This window comes from Patiria miniata, unplaced genomic scaffold (genome assembly GCF_015706575.1).
Source record: "Patiria miniata isolate m_02_andy unplaced genomic scaffold, ASM1570657v1 HiC_scaffold_12, whole genome shotgun sequence".
NCBI lineage: Eukaryota > Metazoa > Echinodermata > Asteroidea > Valvatida > Asterinidae > Patiria > Patiria miniata.
The window spans coordinates 1,999,303-2,019,940 of NW_024037050.1; the positions used below are offsets into that span (position 1 = coordinate 1,999,303).

General features: G+C 41.8%; 1 protein-coding gene across 4 annotated transcripts in view; it reads right to left on the reverse strand.

The window, feature by feature from the left end:
* Positions 1-1,087: 1,087 nt before the first annotated feature.
* LOC119745014 (neural-cadherin-like) overlaps positions 1,088-20,638 on the reverse strand; it is a 65,398-nt gene continuing 45,847 nt past the window's right edge. For all 4 annotated transcript variants that reach the window (XM_038221252.1, XM_038221241.1, XM_038221257.1 and 1 more), the window contains 12 exons: positions 19,764-19,873; positions 18,283-18,696; positions 17,462-17,730; positions 15,976-16,315; positions 15,051-15,166; positions 13,909-14,195; positions 12,715-12,887; positions 11,122-11,392; positions 9,666-9,846; positions 8,186-8,424; positions 7,360-7,611; positions 1,088-6,021 (listed from right to left, as the gene is read on the reverse strand). In XM_038221252.1, the coding sequence (XP_038077180.1) occupies positions 5,777-6,021; positions 7,360-7,611; positions 8,186-8,424; positions 9,666-9,846; positions 11,122-11,392; positions 12,715-12,887; positions 13,909-14,195; positions 15,051-15,166; positions 15,976-16,315; positions 17,462-17,730; positions 18,283-18,696; positions 19,764-19,873 (2,897 nt within the window). In that variant the 3' untranslated portion in view covers positions 1,088-5,776. The remainder of the gene's footprint in view (positions 6,022-7,359; positions 7,612-8,185; positions 8,425-9,665; positions 9,847-11,121; positions 11,393-12,714; positions 12,888-13,908; positions 14,196-15,050; positions 15,167-15,975; positions 16,316-17,461; positions 17,731-18,282; positions 18,697-19,763; positions 19,874-20,638) is intronic.

Below are 20,638 nucleotides of genomic sequence, written 5' to 3' on the forward strand. Positions count from 1 at the left end.
CTGTTTTGGCTCCATGGACGGACGGACGAAAGTCGATAATTCGGGCAATAGTGAGTCGAGCTGTTTTCATTAGTTTGGATAATTGAATACGGCAGGCAGCCTAGTTAGTCGTTAATTTTGTATTTCCAGGTTTAAGGGTTAGGGGCTTTGTTTCTTTCGTTTTTCCTATTTTGCGAATTACTATATTTATTGGGGACGTTCACAATTAAAGAAACGTTGTTTGAAAGATGTAATAGATATATTACATCTTGATTTTTTTTCTGGTATAATATTATTTATGTCGTTTCTTACAATAGGTATTGCTCCCTTACTATGAAAGGCAATGGGGTTTTCACCCATTCCAATGGGATGGGATTTACACAGTTAACTTAATTAACATCAGAGTGAAAAGGCCCATGACAATCTGATGCACTGATATCACAACCTGTGTAAATCCCATTGGAATGGGTGAAAACCCCATAGCCTTTTACAATCTGTTAGATCTCAGGTTTGCATGAACGAATTTCCATTACATTTTCACTGATTATACACAAGATTATAATTACTATGCTCCATCAAGATGTTAAGTAATTTGTGAAAAATTTAAGGACATCTGCCTATACAAGTTTTTTTGGTCACCCTGTAATTTTAAGTCAGTAGTGAGTCAGCGTGAGAGATGGGCCTAATTCACGTGTTGGCCATTTTTGTCGAGTTCCCTAAATGTATTTCATTAATTGTCAACTGATGAATGGGATGGCGCCAGACCATTTATGCAGGCATAATGCAGCTATATTTTACTGTCATCTTTTTTGTTATATTAAATCTGGCTTTAAACATTAAGGAACGTTTAATTACAAATTTGGAATTATTCATTTGAAGCAGAGTGGAATCAAGTGGTACTTAACTTACTTTCATTTCTCTACACATATTCCAAAATTCAAGATTTTTTCTCACTCAGTCCAATATGGCCGACTCGTGAATATAAGGCCCATAGGTAACAGGTCCAATCCACAAGTGACAATCAGTCAGCAGTCGGGGAGTCAGTCGGTCGGAGAGTCAGTCGGGCAGTCATCAAGGCACAGAGACAAAACAAAGACACACCGTGGGCTAACTATTCCAGTGGAATCTTTTATTTTCATAATAATTCAAACCAGCGTGGCGATTTTTTAAAAAGGGACTACATCTTGCGTGTTACTGTACTGGAGTAATAAAACAACTTGATTTAATAGTAGCCCTAAAATGCTGCGTTTCGCTTTTTCTCTCTCTTTACTAATCAATTACAAAATAACGCTTTGGCATCAAGATATTTAATTTCTACCATAAACTGAGCAGCAAACAACGCAAATTTTAAAACTGAAAAGAGATTTTATTTTGAAAATTGTGTTTACTTTGAATTAATTGTGTACTTGCTCAAATGAGAATTTTATGTGAATATGATGAATGAACCGTATTTAAAATTACTTTGTCTGGTTAAATCAATTTTAATCCTCTAAACATTAAAAGCCTTATACACTTTACAGCTTAAAAAAGTACTTTTCATTCGGTAAACTATTTTTATGTAATTTCTTGATCTAACTAGAGACCTTATCTTTTGGAGAACGACACCTAACGACATTTTAAAAAAATCTTTATAGTGCAACGCTTGGATATAACACACAAACTTCTTTTAAAAAATCCAGACCTAACTGAAAACTGCTTTCAAACTATCTTTCGATGGATGCACCATACTTCTAATTTTTTATACAGCATTTTAAACTTCCATCACTCAATTTTAAACGGATGGAGCATACGAGGCCAAAATCATCTAACAAAATAATTATGAATACTACAATGTTCCATGAACACAGACAAATATTTCAAACATAAAACAACAAAAAATACACTAAGGCCAAGTAAAAAAACAAAACACCAGTTGATCGTCCGGGGTTCTTTTTCAAAAAGAGGAGGACGAGGCCCTTTTTAATTTTTTTATTGAAAAGTAGGCTAAAAAAGCCATATTTAGCTTACATGATATGTGCCTGAAAAAGGAGGAGGCCCTTTTTATTTGATAGTTCTGGGTAGTTGTCTGCTAGTTGATAGCCACAACACCTTCTTAAAGTGCTTATTGAACATTAGTAAAGCTATTAGTAGAATCTGAACTTCTGAAACATCTTTAAAAAAGGTAATGCCTGAAATTTTAAAAAAAATGATGGAGCCTCAAAAAAGAAAGCGGGCAGGGACGATCAACTGGCATTTTTTTAATTGGCCAAATACCACATCACACTTAATCTGTTCTACGTTCAGTTTTGCTTGCATAATAATCAATTATAATACAACTTAAAACTTCAAGTGACTAGCGACTAACTTTTCAATTGCAGGTGCTATGTAATTAAAGTAAGTTAAATATTGCAAATTAGGTCTACTATATAAACAACTGCTGACAATGGACAATGAATATCGCAGAATTTTTAAGAAAATTTTTTAAAAGCGTTTTTTTTTATAACAAACACAACATTTTGATCTTTTCCATGAATTTCCATCTTTGATTGATGAGCATAACAAGCGTTTTAAGACATCGCATTTGTACATGAAATTTCCTTGGAAGAACTGTTTCCTTACTATACATGACTTCTTGCAGAAAAACAAATTCCATAAAACCTTCTAGAGAAAGGTACAAATGTACCGAGGGGAAATCAAAGGCGAAAGTGGTGTGATGTGAAGTCAAGGTCCAAATGAAATTCTTAATAATTTTGCCTTGAAGAAAGTTTCTGCCAGAATCTTAGTGTCTGTACCTTTGAATGTTTGCACTGAGCATGTGCAATACACTCAAATTGGCCTTTTTTGACCAAGTCCAAAATTTCATGATACACCCACACTTCAGGCCAAATGTGGTTTTGGTCCATTGAAGAAAGCATTTTTTGTTTTGGCATTTATTTTTGAACGGCATCTAAAAGTACATGAATAACTGTTAAATAATTATTTACTGGATGGAACCTAAAGCAAGAATGATAAGCTCAACATAAGCAATATATTTACACCGAAAATAAATCTACAAAATAGCTTAAGTGTATGCTAAGAAAAGAGTTATATAACATTACAGGGCAAGCTTAAATTTACATGTGCAAAACATTTGTGACAATCTTTCTATTAAAAAAAGAATAATTTAAAAAGGCCCTTTTCTAATTTTGGTAAGACGTAAGCCACATGGGTTTATTGGTGTCTTCAGCCATGTCCGTATTACTTGGCTACGGCTTGAAATTACACACGAGTCTATGGGAAGCGGCTGCAGCCGCTACCGTAGACTACATGTAGTGTTTAATTTCAAGCCATAGTCAAGTACATGTAATTCGGGAATTATATGGCTACGGCTTGATTTTACACTTGTGTCTATGGTAGCGGCTGCAGCCACTTCCCATAGACTCGTGTGTAATTTTAAGCCATAGCCAAGTTATTCTGACATTCGGTCTTAGTAAACCACGAACATTTGTAATGATCTTTAGTCTGGCACCCAATCTCCCCATACAAGTATTTTCAACACGTTTCAGAACCTGTAACAACAGACTCTGGGCCCAGCCTTGTGACATCTTATGTACTAAGTCTCCTTGTAATCTTTGACCTACATTTTTCACAAATTAATCTTCTGTAGAAAGCATGCTTACGATAGCCTACAAATGTACTACGAACGAAAACCAAAAAAACGAACCTCGATTCTAATGAGTGAAGGCACAATTAAAAAAAGCACCACTATTCACATATTTTTCTGCAACTGTTAACAAATCAGTCCGATCCTCTGACACTGTGCAAGTAATCGTACAAAACAGTACTAACTAATTACAAGTACTTTCAAGTTTTTTTAAATGTAGATTGCGGAACTGACAAAACAAACCAAATGAATTTAAAAAACACATTACAATATCATTTCAAAGAATGTCTAAACCTACTTGTCGCACTTTTTCTGTTTGTTAAACTATTGAACATATTCACACAATTGTACAACCCTGCTGTATCATCCTTAACATTAGAAACGACCAACGTAAAGACACGATCACGCTTGGGTAAAAGTAAGCCGGCAGTATTATCACGGCTTTTTCATGGACTCTGCGCGGAAGTACCCCTAAATGATGAAAATGCTGACGAGCACCGATATCGATCAACGCTCGAGCAGAAATGTCCGCTGTGCGTCCACACTCAGTCGAGATCGTCTAATGGAGCAGGCTAGGGTTTATTCCTGTCAGATGGAAATTAGTAGTGACCACACTTTATATGTGTTCTTAACTCGCTCTCATGAGTGGGCTGCATAGCGCCCTCTATTGTTCCGCGAGGCGCCCATTGAACATACCTTAATATTTGTGCCTTCAAGTCGGCAAACTGTATCTAAGATGCATCACACTGCCATCTGGTCGCATTGCATTACCGGTCATTCTATAAATTTGGGGGTCCACTTTTTTTTTCTGTCCCTGTTACATCTGACATCTATGATTTTGTAATTTTGATGCCCTTCCTTAACCCTAACGATCCCCATCCAGTCAAACTCCAACAGAAGGGTTTGTTGGAATCTGTTAGGAGGAGTACTGCACTGGTAAATTGATTATGCTTTACATGGGGTTTGGCATACCAAAGTCCAACTGTTTATGTGTACAGTTTACCACATGGTGTTGGGATTTGCAAGGATGAGGAAGGTTTTTTAGTAAATCACCCTAGGGGGTTAGGGTTAATGCAGTCATCCTTCATAAGCGATTATAAATAGCAAACTACCTACCCAGCAAATAAAACAATCGCTTGAAGACATTCTTGATGATACTTGAAGGGCAAATTACAAAAATCAGAGGTAGCAGGGACAAGAAAAATGTCACACTTTGACTCTTAACTTGATAGAATGCCTCTTATGGACAACAGCAAGAGTAGTACTGATATCAAACAGGCCAGCGTATTTACACAGCAATGGGTGGGTCTAGTACTAATGAAAATATAAAAATTACCGGAGCAAGAAAGCTCTTTTTTGTTCTTTCATACTTCAAGAAAGCAAAAAATATGACTTAAAAGTGACTGTTTCTGTAGTCTACAGCTGGCACACAGGGCACACAGGTTTAGCCTAATCCTGATACAATTTTAGAAACTGGCTAAACTTATTTTCAAACATTTTTTAAAAATTGACCATAAACAATTAACTGCGATGAAAAATACTCCTACAAAATGATCAAATGTGCCAAATTTACATACGGAGCTTAAAAACCCACAAACTCCACCCAGTGGATGAGCAACAAATCTTATTTAAATCCTCAGGTGGATTTAGAGTCCAGTCTAAAAATCTACTACCAACCATTTTAAGCATTTAGTACAAAAATCAACAGCTTTTATACAACATCTTTCTGCAAATGAATCTTAAACTACATTAACTTTCATAATTAATGCAACAGTCTTTTCTTTAAACAATCACAACCACAACTGCAATACAAAAATGTTGTCACTTTTTTTTCTATTTTCCTCTTTCGTAAAGAATCACAACAAAGTGATTTCGTCAGCAAATATCTATTTTACATCACGAGAAGCCTGGACTTAACTTTCTGAGTACGGTGTTTTTTTTGAGTAATTTTTTTTTTGGCCTTAATAGACAGAAGTAAATCAATACACTACGATGTTCAAGCCGATTATATTCTCTGTCTCCAATGGCTCTATTTGAAGTTGATATAACTTGCTGTACGGAAGGAGTTAAACCCATATGTAATCATATCTTTCATTAACTGTTCAGTTTATTTTGACTACAAGGAAGCTCTGATTTGATCATCTCAGTAAGCCAGTGATTGTACCTGTCGTTTGTCTAATCGTCTTCACCGCCTCCGTACATATCGGCCAGCTTCTTGAAGGGTGGTCCCCAGTCGTTGAGGTAGTCGTAGTTCTGATCGCCGTCTGTACTGCTACTGTTGAGAGAGCTGAGGCTGCCGGCCGACGAGCCCTCGCCCTCGTAGTCAAACTCCTTGAGGGAATCGTTGGGGTAGGCATCCGGGTCGTCGTTGGCATCTTTGAGACGATCGTTGATGAAGTCACCAACGTTGGGGTCATCACCTACGGGAGATGAGAGCATTGGGAGATGAGTGAGTGGGATGTGTGAGCCAAAAACAAGGTAAAAGTCCTGTGCATACAGCATGAAAGCACTAACCCTAACCTTCCCAAATCCTCCAAAATCCTTTTTTGCAAAATGGAGGATTTTGCAGGATTTAAAACATATGGCAAAAACGTGCGGCTGATTTTGAAGGATGCACTGTGTCAAGGTCTTGGGCCGGACCTTGTGCTGTTAATGCTCAGCCGTGCATAAATTTAGGCCTAGATTATACTTGAAATCCTCCGCACTGCTCCAGGATGTCACTGGCTCTGCGTCAACATATTGACAGTGATTGCTGTAGGATTTTTCAGGATTGAGGCAGTGGTCACCCCTCCAACTCCAAGGACCACGTTCAACAAAAACCGATGATGTTGGAGGATTTATGCTGTATGCGATTTTTACATGGAGGCAGTTGGAGGATTTTGCAGGATTGAGATCCTAGCAAAAATGCCGAGCGACTTAGGGTTAAAGAAGACACAGTGCGTGCACACACTGGTTCATGTTTGTATGGCAGGGAGTTATATTGAGTTATATACATGGTTGGAAAGCCCACAATGTAAGCTTTCATTTGATATATAATAGAGCTCCATAGCCCCCTGGAGATATGACATATTTGCATATTAATTACTTCCTTGGAGTTCGAATTGTATAACTGAGAAAACAGGCTTTGAAATAGCTGACTGCGTCGTAGAACAACAGAACGATGCAAACAAAATGGTCGTTTTTTTTCTCCACTTTATTCATCAAAATCAACATTTCTGTGAATGAAAGCTGAAACTGTAGGTATTAAAGATGTCATTCATGACAAAAAAAAATGAAATCACATTTTGACAAGATTTTCACCCTCTCAACGTTGAGCAGGCCATTACACAATAATGAACAGCGCGACTTAATACCCTTTTTTGTGGAGCCGGTCACATATTTCAAGAGATAGACGTGTAGTGCAGAAACAAAAACACAGTTAGTGGCAGGTTGGCATCACATGACATCCAACTCTGTAAACAGGGCAAGCATAAGCACAGCAAGAGGCGCGCTTACTTCAGAGGGACAATTTGCTTAACTTAGTGACATAACAATAGAAATCTCCATGCACGCGCGACCGTTAGCACGTCCACACCGTGAAATAGTGTTTAAGGTTAGCAAATTGTTCTGCTATGCTAAGCACAACTTTTCTGCTAACTGTTAAGCAGCACCGTGAAATTGGGCCCAGGTTTGACACGGTCTATAGCTAGAGTAAATTCAAAGCTTCACCAAGAACTTGGTGCCTGGACTCCTGCAACACAAAGCCTGCCTATCCTTACCGGTAGGTCTAGGAGCATGGCTGAGCGGCACCACGGTAGTCGGCGGCTTGATGTAATCATCCATGGGCTGCACCGGCTGCACGGGTTTCCTCAAGGTGCTGACATCGTAGGCATCCTGGTCCTCCTCCCCGCCTCCTTCCTCGTCGTAGTTGATGAAGTTCTCTCGGATGTCGTCGTCGGGATCGATGGCGAAGGCCAAGGCCTGTTTGCGGTCTTGGTTGCGCTTGTAGAAGACGAAAGCCAGCAGCATCACTGAGGAGGGGAAACAAGAGGAGGGCACATCAATTTAGGAATTATCCACGGGCAAGGGGGTTGAGGGGGGTGTGTGACACCCCCCCCCCCTTAAAATAATTCTTATCAGCAAAATCATGTATCCTTCGGCAAATGCGCCAGGATGAAGAGCGCATCTATTGTCCAAACGTGCCTACGATCGTCCACATTGACCAGCACACCTAAAAGAAATATGGTCCCCAGTAAGAATTCAGTAAGAACACCCAGAGATGTGTTGGTGATGTTGAAGTAGCCCTATTTTGGCCTGTATCTCCAAATAAAAATTCCCAACAAACAACTCATGTAGCTAGCTTGATCGCATCACATGTTTGTACTCGGCTAACTCACTAAAGTGGCCCCCCCCCCCCAAGCTTTCTCTTTGAAGAATACAACCTTTGGATACTTCTGAAACACAAGAAATTTCATATTCCTATAACTGCTTCCGTATGTTGGTCTTTTCCCTCTGTAAATCTTCTGGCATTCACATGCCTTCAGAGCCTCGTGCGGCCTTTTTCCTACTATAAATGTTGAGTTGCGATGTTGACTGTCTACTTACATATGATGATCAGTATGCAGAGAATCATGGCCAGGATGGCTCCAATACTGAGGTTCAGCGGCTCGCCTACCCGCGGGACCACCTTCACATCGCATATGTCGCCTCTGTAGCCGTCCGGGCATTCGCAGTCAAAGCCACTCTCGCGGTCGGTGCATATACCACCGTTCAGGCAGGGGTTAGGATCACAGTCATCGATGGCTACACACGTGTTGCCCAATTCCTCAAAGCCTGGCTTGCAACTAATCGATACAAAAAAGAAAAGAGTCAGAAACCAAATTGCCAGGATTGAAAGAGCCTTTGAATATTTAAGGTTCGAGCTTTATATAGACCCGTGACTCAAAGACATTCCACATAGAGTTGAAACTTCAGCAGTTTTGAATCCTAAAACCATACTCATATTCTGCAGTTACTGAAGCTATACAGTACAATTCACAGTCTTGTAATTTCATAAATTCAACATTTTGAAATAATAATAAAAAAATTAAATTAAACATTGCTGCTACAGCCAGCTTTGGGTACAACTTTGCGACATCGCAGAAGGTATTTATGTTGTAAATGTGCAAACGAGTTACCGAATATTTACTTTATTAATTTTTGTTACGATCAAGTTCGCATATGCATTTGCATTCACAGGAAAAGTGAAGCAGCCATTTCAGTATTTCTTTTGAATGCATAAGCTCCTTGTCCATGACTTACAACAGAGTTGTGACTGACTTGTGAGTGACTTACAATGAACTGTGATTAAATTGTCATTAACTTGGTACTAAGTTGTGATTGACTTGTGACTGACTTGTGATGGCGTTTGATGAATCATGATGACCTGTGAAGACTTGTGAGTGACTTGTGAGTGATTTGTGAGTGACTTACTACGGCCATGTGACTGACTTATGATTGACTTGTGAATGACTTGTGAGTGACTTACAACTGGTAAATGGCTACCTTGTGATTGATTTGTGAGTGACTTACTACGGCCATGTGACTGACTTGTGATTCTCTTGTGAATGACTTGTGAGTGACTTACAACTGGTAAATGGCTACCTTGTGATTGATTTGTGAGTGACTTACTACGGCCATGTGACTGACTTGTGATTGACTTGTGAATGACTAGTGTGTGACTCACAACTGCCAACTGGCTGACTTGTGATTGACTTGTGAATGACCCACTACTGCCATGTGACTGATAATGATTGACTTGTGACTGACTTAAAGTTACGATGGGATTCACTTGTGAGTGGCTTACAACTGCCATGTGACTGACTTACGACTGACCTGTGACTGGGTTGTGATTAACTTGTGACTAAGTTGTGATGGACTTGTGACTGACTTGCGATGACTTGTGATGAACCATGATTGACTTGTGATTGACTTGTGACGACTTAATTACAATCTCACTGGTACAATTTGGGACAATGTCACATTGTATGAATAACACAATACAAAATGTTACTACTACAGAATCGATAGGAGGTTGACTACTTACATGCAGATGTACTTCCTCCACACGTCCTTGCATATGAACGGCACTGGGCAAGGGTTACTGGCACAAGGATCGTAGCTGGGGCAGCCCTCGGTCACCGAGGCGGTAGGCTGAGGGATCGCGTAGTCAGACTCTGTCTCAAAGCCCAGGTAGAAGTTGTTGATCCGGGGATCGTTCATGCAGCCTGGTGAAATCAATGACAATTGGTTTCAGTTCTTGTTACAGGGAGTTGCACGCAGACTCAGACACGGCGTGAATTGATTCATGGCGATTTAGATCATTATTTGCAAAGTTCAACATTCAGAATGCGAGGAAGTTCCGCTGGGAACCAGGGCTAGCTTGCATGTCAGAATATGCCTACTTGGAACGGCCTACAAACTTTATGTCCTTGAATTCTTACAGAGGGAGTAATAGACCTAAGACGTAATGACACCACGCTTTGTTAACATGTATGCTGGCTCCCGTAGGAAAGCGCAAATGTAAACAAAGCATGATGTCATTCAGGCATGTAACTGGGAACTTTGAAAAAACGAGGAAACTCCAAACCACACAAGACTTTGTACAGTGTGTTTCAATTTGTAAAGGCATTCATAAGAAGTAAAAAACAAGGAAAGCAGCGGATCCGAGGAAAAGTTGCAGGCCTGGTCATTACGTTCTAGGTCTATTGACAAAGGAACACTCCAGTTTTTCAAAAGACTGTGAAAAAAATCCCCAAGATTTTACCACTAAATTAACAAGAGCATAGGATAATTTCAGCTAAGCTGATGAGCACACAGACATGTACTAAGCACATAAACGATTTGACTGGTTAATGGAAGAAACACAATGTGATGCACACTGGTACTGACTGGTTCTCCACTAAGCATAAAAAAATTTGCTGATCGACAGTTTCTGACAAGCAGCACTGTGAACTTGGGACCATATATCACAATTTGAGTTCCCAAAGCAATGTGAATGATTCTGATTTGCATCGCCCCCAACAGACCCCTCTCATAAACAGCCATCTTCATAGGAAAACTACAAAGATCTATGTATTAACGCCACCAGGTATGTGTGCGCGCGCACATACATGCAGTGCGCAAAATGTTCCCAAAAAAACATGCATGTTGCTCGAAATTTCTTCGAATGCGGGACAGCTGATGCGCGTCACAAATTTCTTGACTACGGCTTACAATTACACAAGCACCTGTGAAGGTGCCTGAATCCTCTTCCCATAAACACCTGTGTTACTGCCAGCCGTAGCCATGTAAGCAGGCTGCGGCTATACTTTCTCTGAAGCAAAATTCACAGCTAAGCAAATTTTGTGTTCTAAGCGAAAATTGGACGAGTACCAGTCAACAGTAATATACATGACATGAAATTTTGGCTGGTAATCTGTTTTCGCTGAGCACATCTCTTATGCTCTGAGCAGAATTCTGCGCTGAACCGGCTCCATGACATGGGCCCCTGAAGGACTCACCTTGGAAGTCCTGGGAGATGTCCACCACATGCACCACAAAGGCCCCCAGCAGCAAGCTGTTGGGGTCAACCTCCAAGGTGCTGAAGGTGCTCTCCCTGCTCTCCATCTGACGCACCCCGCCGCCCCCGTCGATCCGGACCGTGATGTAGAAGTCAAAGCGCTCCAGGTGGACCATGTGCCAATCCCCGTCGTTCACCGCGTACTGGTCCAGGTACATGGAGTGTTCCCCGTCACCCAGATTCCAACGGCTCCGGATATACCCATTGATCAACTGTAGAGGGGGGGGGGGGGGGGGGGGGATTTAACAAGATTAGAGATGACTATATCACCTGATCCTCCCAATCTACCAGGTTTCGGAGGATTGTGTACGGGGTTTAGCTGCCCTGCCACTATTGACCTATCGCCGTTTGCATATTAGCCACGCCCCTTAGACAACCTTATGGAATTTGTGTACGCTAAGTTTAGTTTGTCTCAGATGTTGAGCATTGCGCTTCCATTTGTATATCTGGTAATTGGACAATATTTCACAAGCTGCGTTGACGCGATTCAAACGCGATTCTACCGTGATCGGACAATTACATTACATGGGACAGAACGCCCCTTGTTAATGTCTGCATGTGCCATAGGGGTTCCTGTACAATGCCAACGGAAGCTGTCTATAGACCAAAAACATAGACTTCATACATTGTTTCTCAATATTTATTGGCATAAGTCTGAAGTGAAAAACGAGGAAATCAGCTCATCTGAGGAAAAGTTGCATGCCTGTCATCTCAGATATTGGACTGTTAATGTGCAGTGGCCAGTGCACTATGGCTCTATGGACTATGTGCATGAATAATAAATGGTGCTCCATCAGCATTTGTGAGAGCTCTTTGGGTCGGGACATATTGTGTGTCCTGTGTTGCACACAAATTACTTGAGACAACTTTAAAGGTATAGTCCATCATTTGTAATTTGTGCATTTTGTTCGTTTGAAGCAACAAACGTGCTCAAAATCTAAAGAAGGGTGCTGAACAACTAACCTAATGAAGATTCAGCTCAGCTTCAGCTATATTTTTCAAGAATAACAAAATTCTAGGATCATGATTTCAAATCAAAACATGATTCACATGTTTTGAACTTCTCACTGAGAAGATTGCAACTACGCGATGTCGCGCACTGATCCGACAAATTATAGCAACTGCGCGCGCGTGTGCGTCGTGTCAACGCTTGCGCGCGCTTCGCTGAATAAAAAAAGCGCGAACTACTAGCGAAAATTTCCAACCATGCATCGTTGGAAAGGCCTTCTTTTGTTGATTTCTTCAAAATGACAGCATGCCAGAAAGAATAATTTCACAGGGAGTTTAGTCCCCTTACTATCTTTCAACCAAGTATGTTTTTCAACAATTATTACGTCAGTTACTTTTTGGATAGCTGCAAATGATGGACTATAGCTGTAAGTACGCACAAAACACAAAATCTTTGCCCGAGTGCCTGCCATGGGGCAGCAATGCAACCATGAATCTGCCTAACTCTTGGTCACCACTTAGAGGGTACTTTTGCACAAGAGTCTATATGAGTGGCTCAGATGTGTAGCTCCCTCTATAGTCTCACCTCAAGCGTTGTAAACTCCAGGCCGTTCAGGTTTGTGATGGTCCAAAGCAGTCCCTCGTCTTCGCGGGTGCGGAATGACACCTGATAGTTGCCCTCCCGGCTGTCGATCACGATTGTGGGCTTCAGCTGGTACCGGACATAGCTCTCAGTTGCAAAGTCGTAGGCTGGGGTTGCTGCAAACCACACAGAGATCGAATGTGAATGATTTAACATCCTGAACACGTTGTAGATTCGATGCATAATTGTTTTAGCTATCGATGTAAACTTCATTAATTCATTTCACTCAATGAAGTCGAATCTCTACGAAATTTCCCATTAGTTTTCTTTGGTTTGTTTGGTTTTTGTGCTCTGACATTGCATACTCTTTGTGGACCTGTGAACAAAAGAGGTCCACAGGATACAGGAAGCGGGAATGTTTTGTGGACTTGCCTACGTCAACAAGACTTTTCCCCCTCTCTGTAAAACAGTTTTAGAGGTATTTTAGGGTTAGGGTTATCTATTGCAAAATGAAGATGAACAGTCAAGGAAACCATGTTGAAAATTCGGGTTGAAAGAGTGTTAACAGTGCGGGGAAAATGAGCTTTTTCCTCCCATTTACGAAAACAAAGGAATGTCCACAGTACTTATGTAATGTTAGTCTGTGTGTACATGTATGGCTTTACGATAGAGGACTGACAAACAAAAGGAGAACAAAAGATCCTTTCAGTCCTCGAGCGTTGGGTCTTTTGTTGAAAACAGTCCTCGATCGTACGGTTATGTGCTTAGTCTATGGGAGAGTGTTATATTACAGGGACAAAGGGAAACAAAGCATTGTCCCCGGGCGTATAGAAATTCACGACTGGGTGAGTGCGCGTGTGTGTTTGAACAAACAGTAATAGAATCAGGTAATATGCACGCACTCCACGCTCCTTGGACCAACAGGGTTACCAAAATACACAAGCGGCATGAGCGCGGACGTGATTCCATTTGTAAAATGGCTTCTAATTTTGTTCACCGGAATTAGTCTATAAGCAAATAAATTTCCTTCCCCCCGAGTCATTCCAAATAAACACTGTTTTGCTCTGTACTATGAAACAGTCAGAAAAAAAACAACACATCCTTGTGGTAATGGTTTGGCTTTTGAGCAACCATTTTAATCGGGCCATGACCCCCCCCCCCCCCCCCCCCCCCCCCCCCCGAAGTAGCAATACTTACTCTGATCACACTTCTCGCCTGTATAGCCCGGGTCGCACAGGCACGTATAGGTGCTGAAGTCCCCTTCACAGGTCCCGTTGTTACACTCCCCGCAGACCAGTTTGGAGCAGCCCGCCTCGCTGCCTGCTGCTTTTCCTGGTGTCTCCAGGTCGTACAAGGTGCTGTCCTGCTCCAAGTTCTTCATGCAGCCATCGTAGCTAGCGGCAAACGTGATGTCAACGGGGTATGTGAAGCCCGGGCTCTCGTCGATACCGCCGAGCTGTAGAGGAGTGTTGACGTTCAGGAACCTGTGCAATGAAAAAATAAAATAAAAATTTTTAGAAGAGAACAGCTAAGCTTTTTACAAAAATTGGGAGTCCCAAATGAGATTTGATTCATTGTATCATGCTTGACCTTGATATATAAAGTTTACGGTTGCACCTTGTAAGAAATCTCTTTTTGTGAAGCTTGTGAAACTCAATGTTTCAGACAGTATGCTCTGCCTGTCATCAGGAGACTGTTTATCTCCACAAGGAGCTGAGACAGAGAGGGTCCTTGGAGTGTCCTCATTAGCCCATCTCAAAAGGGATAGTAATGTTGATGTAATGCGCTGTGAGGTGGATATTGCACTATAAAATTACAGTACTATCCTCTTTAACCAATCAAGCTGGGATTATTTTGACAGTGAAGGGACCCAGGCACGGGGTTATTTTTTCACGAACCTCAATGCCAGACGGGTTCAGGCCGTCATCTGCGGGTAGCACACCCTGAAATTTCCGGCCTCGGTCGCTGCGAGCGGGTCGCTGACAGATATTTCCAGCCTCGCTCAATGCGTGTTATCTGTCATCCGTTCCGAATACCGCAAAACTTTTGCGTGCATACACGTCATCCGACGCGAACTGCTTAAAGACCAGTTCTTCAGAACTTTTATTTTCTGGTTCTGGTTCATTTATAAAACTCTGGGAAAAAAGCTGCGCACCCTCTCAAGTTAGACATTGTTTGCATGCTCTTGTTTGGTAGAGTCTGTTGATATAACATTTTCCGTCTTGAACATTTTGCAAACTTAGAAATGGTGCTGCAAGCCGATTGCCGCCTTAGGAGTGGACCCCATATCGGAAAGCTTGGGTCCAACCCTAAGCCAGCTCTAAAGCAAACCAACTCACTTGTTGTCTCCAGGCGCCTGGCCGGTTATCTTGCATTGGTCTGTCTGCCGGCTGCTGGAAGTGGAGGCTTCAGCCACCGCCGCATCCTTGCAACGGTCCAGCATGAATTCTACATCCTGAGCACAAACAATAAATCAATTTTGTGAAATAAGAGAGGAAAAGAAAGAGACTACTAAGTTGGAAACAGAAGCAAATTGACATAATTACAAGGAAACTGAAAAAAAGACATCTTTTTCAATGCATGGATGTATCTGGACTCTTGATTTTTTGCATGAAATCTGAGGTATACACGACAAGTATACACACATGTATTGTGTTATTTAGAATTTGAAAAAGTCTAAACTTAGGCAACTGCAAAGACATCCATGTCAATGTGTTTATTCTTGTGAACCCACCCCTCATATTGAAAAACATGTTTATGGTTTGCATAAAACTAACCTGTATACATTTCAAAATGAACATCAGGAAAATATCACACAACACACTTTATTGCAAACCAAACGTCATCAAAACCATGAGGCTACGAAACCAGGTTGATTTAAGGTTGTGATAAAGATTCTGTGGCGATTAAAATGTCAGACTTTTCTGACTTTTCATCAAAGTATTATGTCAGTGGAGCAAAAGCTATTGCAAAAAAGCTAACTAGTCTAAAACAGAAGTATCTGCAAACTTCAACTTCCCCAACGTGTTATGACCTGCTGTGCGTAGCCTTTTACCACATTTAGGATGAAATAAATGGCAAAAACGAGCCAAAATTTCACAGATTCGCCAAAGTTGAAATGTGTTCAATTTGAGCAAATTTATGGGGCAAACAGTTGCTGTGACTTATCATATTCTCAATCACGTCCAATTTTGTGCCAAGAATACACTAGCCGTTGTTTCACTCTGGTTTTTAATCGAATCACACTCCTAAGATGATCAGTACCTTTCCATTCCGGTAAACGTCTAAGCGATGCCACTTGCCGTCGCCAAGGTTGGTAGTAGCTGGTAGGCTGAGGGACAACGTCCCGGAACCCAAGTTGATCTCGAGCTTTGGCTGCCCTCCAAGCAGCTGAATCAGCATGAAATCCTCGGGCATGTCGCCGGTCACCGGGATCATGGGGCCGTTGTAGAGCAGCACCCCCTCGGCAGCGGTGGTGATAAACTCCAAGGAGGTGTGGGTCTCCTCGCACTGCTGGAGGGTGCCGAAGTGAGCAAAGCCGTCTTTGAACTCACGGGTGGTCTGCTGGCAGTCCGGACCGTCGTAGCCAGTCGGGCATTGGCACCTGTGGTGACAAGGACCAGTTAGGGACAGCTAAAAACAAAATCAGCGGGTCTTAGATATATTTAGCTGTCCATCATGTCATCACAAGACCCACAGCAAGTCCAGTCTCAAGTAAAGAGCTATTTAAAGAAGTGTAACAGAGGCATTCCTCTGACACTGTTCACCCTCTAGTACTTGAGACCCGACTTATTTCACTTGCGAATCGACTCTCAATTTGATGACAAGCAATTAACCTGATACAACTCAGTCGTCTCTTTGATTACGTCTGCCTATCCTCCATGGGCTGACCCGGTAGTTACAACTTGAAATGTTTCCTGCAATCATCCGGACTTTACTAAGGCCCCGTCTCAATTCATATCGGGACGAGTTCCGGACAAGTTGCGGGTAGAATCATTCATTTTGTTCTCCAGGAGCTCTGCATTTGTCCCGGACACGTTCCAGGGAAATGTTCATCAACAAACTGCTTGACTCGCCTATACTACCAACTTCATTGTGGGAAGATTGCGGGGAATTTGTTTAGAATCCTGCAACTTATGCCTTTCGACAGGGCGGGGGACTACGTCACACCTACATGGCACAAATCATTGACGACCTAAATGCCATCGGCCTCAGTCATGGTCAGGCTGTTCGAGCTGCCCAGGATCGGGCTGGATGGCAAAGACGACTTTCGAGGATTGGAAAAGCCACCGGTCACAACGCCTCGACCCGACTTCGACTCCAGTAGCGTCAGCTCAAAAAAAACTTATACCAAATACAATGTCCTCAACTTGTCTGGAACTCGTCCCGTATATGAATTGAGGCGGGCCCTAAATAGAACATTTTGCATATATGAACTTCTTAGTTCTCGATCAAGCAAAGATTGGTACTAAACTGGGGCCAATTTCACGGCACTGCTAAGCACAAAAATTTGCTTAGCACAAAAAAAGTCTGGCTTCTAAAAGCAGGTTACCAGCCAAAACTCCATGTGAAGTATATTGCTCATGATAAGTATTCAGCTGTTGTTTGCTAAGCATGAAAATCACATGGAGTTTTGGCTGGTAACCTGCTTTTATAAGGCAGACTTTTTTGTGCTAATCAAATTTTTGTGCTTAGCAGTGCCATGAAATTGGGCCCTGCAATGCATGTCGGTTTATAGCCAAACACTTACGTGTGTCCACCGCCTTGTGTTTCAGTGCACGTTCCGCCGTTGAGGCACGCGTCAAAGTCGCACAGTCCCGGCTGCTGGGTGTTGGCCCCACACACGCACTTGGCCACGGTGCTCGTAGTGACCGCCGTGAAGGAGGCAGAGGGCGTGTTGATGAGGGTGGGCTGGGGATCTATCTCCAGTACGTTGGTACAAGCCGACTCGCAGGCCGACTCCAACAGGCACATGTCGATCTTGATCATGCCGATGGTCACTCCCAAGGCTTGCGCAATCTACACAGATCAAAGACCATCAAATAATAAAAAACTGAGGGTGATATAACAGTCAGACGCAGAACATTTTCTGACTTTTATTGTAGTTTTTTTTTAGTTAAAACATCCTTGTTTGATCAAGAGAAGAATTTGACGCCTTACGCAGGAATTCCCCGCTTAGCAGGAATCACTGGCACTAGCAAGTAAAGACTGGCAAACCTCCTGGTGGTAACTACCTGTTACTAGCTGTGTAGAGTTGTTGTAATCATGCCGACCCAGTGGTTTTTTCCCACAGTTTCTGCCATCCATCACAGATTTGAAGGCTTGCCTGCTACGTACCGCATGCGGCACCATACAATCTTTGCCTACTTTGCCTACATCCTTTCAGGTACAAGGATGTAGGCTGTTTCTATTGTTCAGTGAGAGAGCCCTAAATGCTGCAAATGCACAGCACACGCCCACATGTCATCCAAAAATGCACAATCCAACATGGGATCATACAAATTAAGCCATCACTAGTGCTCTTGTCGAGTGCAGACACCGTGATTGAGTCAACGACGCAGCTAAACTCACCCCGTCTCTGTTTGCAAGTGCGGCCCCGTCCATTTGCTCTGGCGGGTAGTAAGGTGAGCCGTGGGCCGAGTACCGGACGTCAACCGTGTTGGGTTGGTTGGGAACGTTGATCACGCTGAAGATGTCGACGTTTTCCGGTTTGGCGGGGATGATTTCGGCCAGGATGTTCTTCAGAATGTCCAGTTTGGTCTCCCCGCCGCCCGACGGTACGGTGATTAGTTCCTCAGCCGTCACCCCTTCGAAGCGGAAGGACCCCGAGCTGCGTACGGCTTCTTCCGGGATGTCCCTGACGTCCACGATGACGGTGGATGTCTGGTCATCATACTTGCCATCATCAGCGACACGCACGTCAAAGTTGTAGGTACCCGCTGGCGTGCCAGCTAAGATGGTAACCTGACCCGTGTCTTCGTCAACCTAAGGAAAGCGTCAAATAAAAACGTTGTTAACGCACATCCAGAGAGCTTAACAGATAAAAAGTCGCCTGGAGTTCCGCTGGGCTCAACCTCAGTCTTTTGACACACGACAACTAGATATTTATTTATTCAATGAAAGCTACAACAGTTATCCGCCACTTACAGGTATCATATATATTAAATATATATAATCGCACCTATATATATGTGATGCGATCGAGCTGTAAATGAGTCGTTTGTCGACCCTGGTCAATTTCTTTTTTTTTACAGACTTGAAAAGAGCACAATCTTAGCATTACTGCTGTAGAAACGGCATGCTGGTATCATCTTTAGTTAAAAAAGTCGGAACACCAAAAAATGTGATGAAGTGGTCTTATTTTGGCCTGAATCTTTAAATGAAAATTCCCAACAAACGACTCATGTAGCCTGATCGCATCACATATAATCCCACCTATTGTTAATTAACTTCTACTCAGTTACTTGATCTAACTGCCATTCAGTGCCTTCCTCTTTACCTTGTCACCTCACAGAAGCTCTCAGCCACACTGTGGACACTACACCTCTTCCACATTAAACCAAATGTATGTACAATTTTATTCCATTTTTGGATTATTAGTATTATTATGCTATAATTCATTTAATGCATTTAAACCTTGATTTCCCGTTAATATGTACAGATTTCACAATTGATCACTCTCTTAAATGTTTCCGTTTCATCGTTCCTCTCCTTTTTACAGTGCCTGATGAAGAACGGCTATGTCCGTTTGAAACGTTGACTTGTATTAAATCTCCTCAGAACAGCAATGACTTTGTTGGGTGTCTTTATCTTATTCTTAAATATATTTGTTATACATAGAATATAAAAATTTTAAAATCCTTACAGTTAATAATTCATAAAAAAACAAACAAAACAATAACACAAAAATGCAATTGTCGGAAATATAATACATGAAAATACATATTCATAAAAACAACAAAAACAAAAACAGACAATCAAACACCCCAACAGACAGATAGACTGATAGTACAGCAAACAGACAGACAGGCTAACACGATCTGCAAACCTACCCGGAAGTATTGCTTGTACACGTCACTTAGGTCAGGGAAGTAGGTCTTATCTTCTAAAGTGTCCTTGTCACTCACTCCAACAAAACCGATCGGGGAATCAGGAATGTTACCTACAAGTTGGTTTTGAACCAAACAAAGGGAAAGTATTAGTCAAATTAATACATTCCGCAGGTTTTTGTTAGAATTCTGAGAGTGTACAGTTGCACCTAGTGCCCGTACAGCTTTATCTATGAAATTCTATCAATTTATTATCAGGTTTTTTTTTTGCTGTACGCTTTAGTCCTTTCCAAGGGATTGCAAGAAAAACTTCACCAGTTTCCTCGATAAGGACTTACACCCATTCAAAACTAACGACCTCCTTCTTACTAGTGCAGACATCTTGCCATCTGACCATTGAGCTTGCCGATAGCAGATTGTGCCGCAACTGATCATGAGTTGGGATGATCAGTTTTTTTTTTTTTTTTGCATTGGCACCATTATGACGGAGGTCACAGGTTTAAATCCCAGTAAGCCAGTGAATTTTTTTTCTTGCAAGCCCTCTAAAAGCATTGAATATACTATGCTTATCACTAGTGATGGCAAAACCTAATATTGAAGTTACATTTCATTCAAAAGAGAAATTCTGTCAAGTTTTTACATAACGGTATAGCCCAATAAGATCCACAATAATGGTGTTGGTAAGGTGATGGTGATAGCTGAAAACCTGACAAAAGACTCAAGATTGTCAAATTGTTTTAATAAAAAGGAACATCTGCATGCCAATGAAGACTGTATGCCAGACTGAAACAAGAGAGGCCATCTTCTTCAAAGTGTCTTCAATATGTGGCCAGCAAACTTACACCCCCATAGCACGCTGCAATGCACCTTTTCTAGGT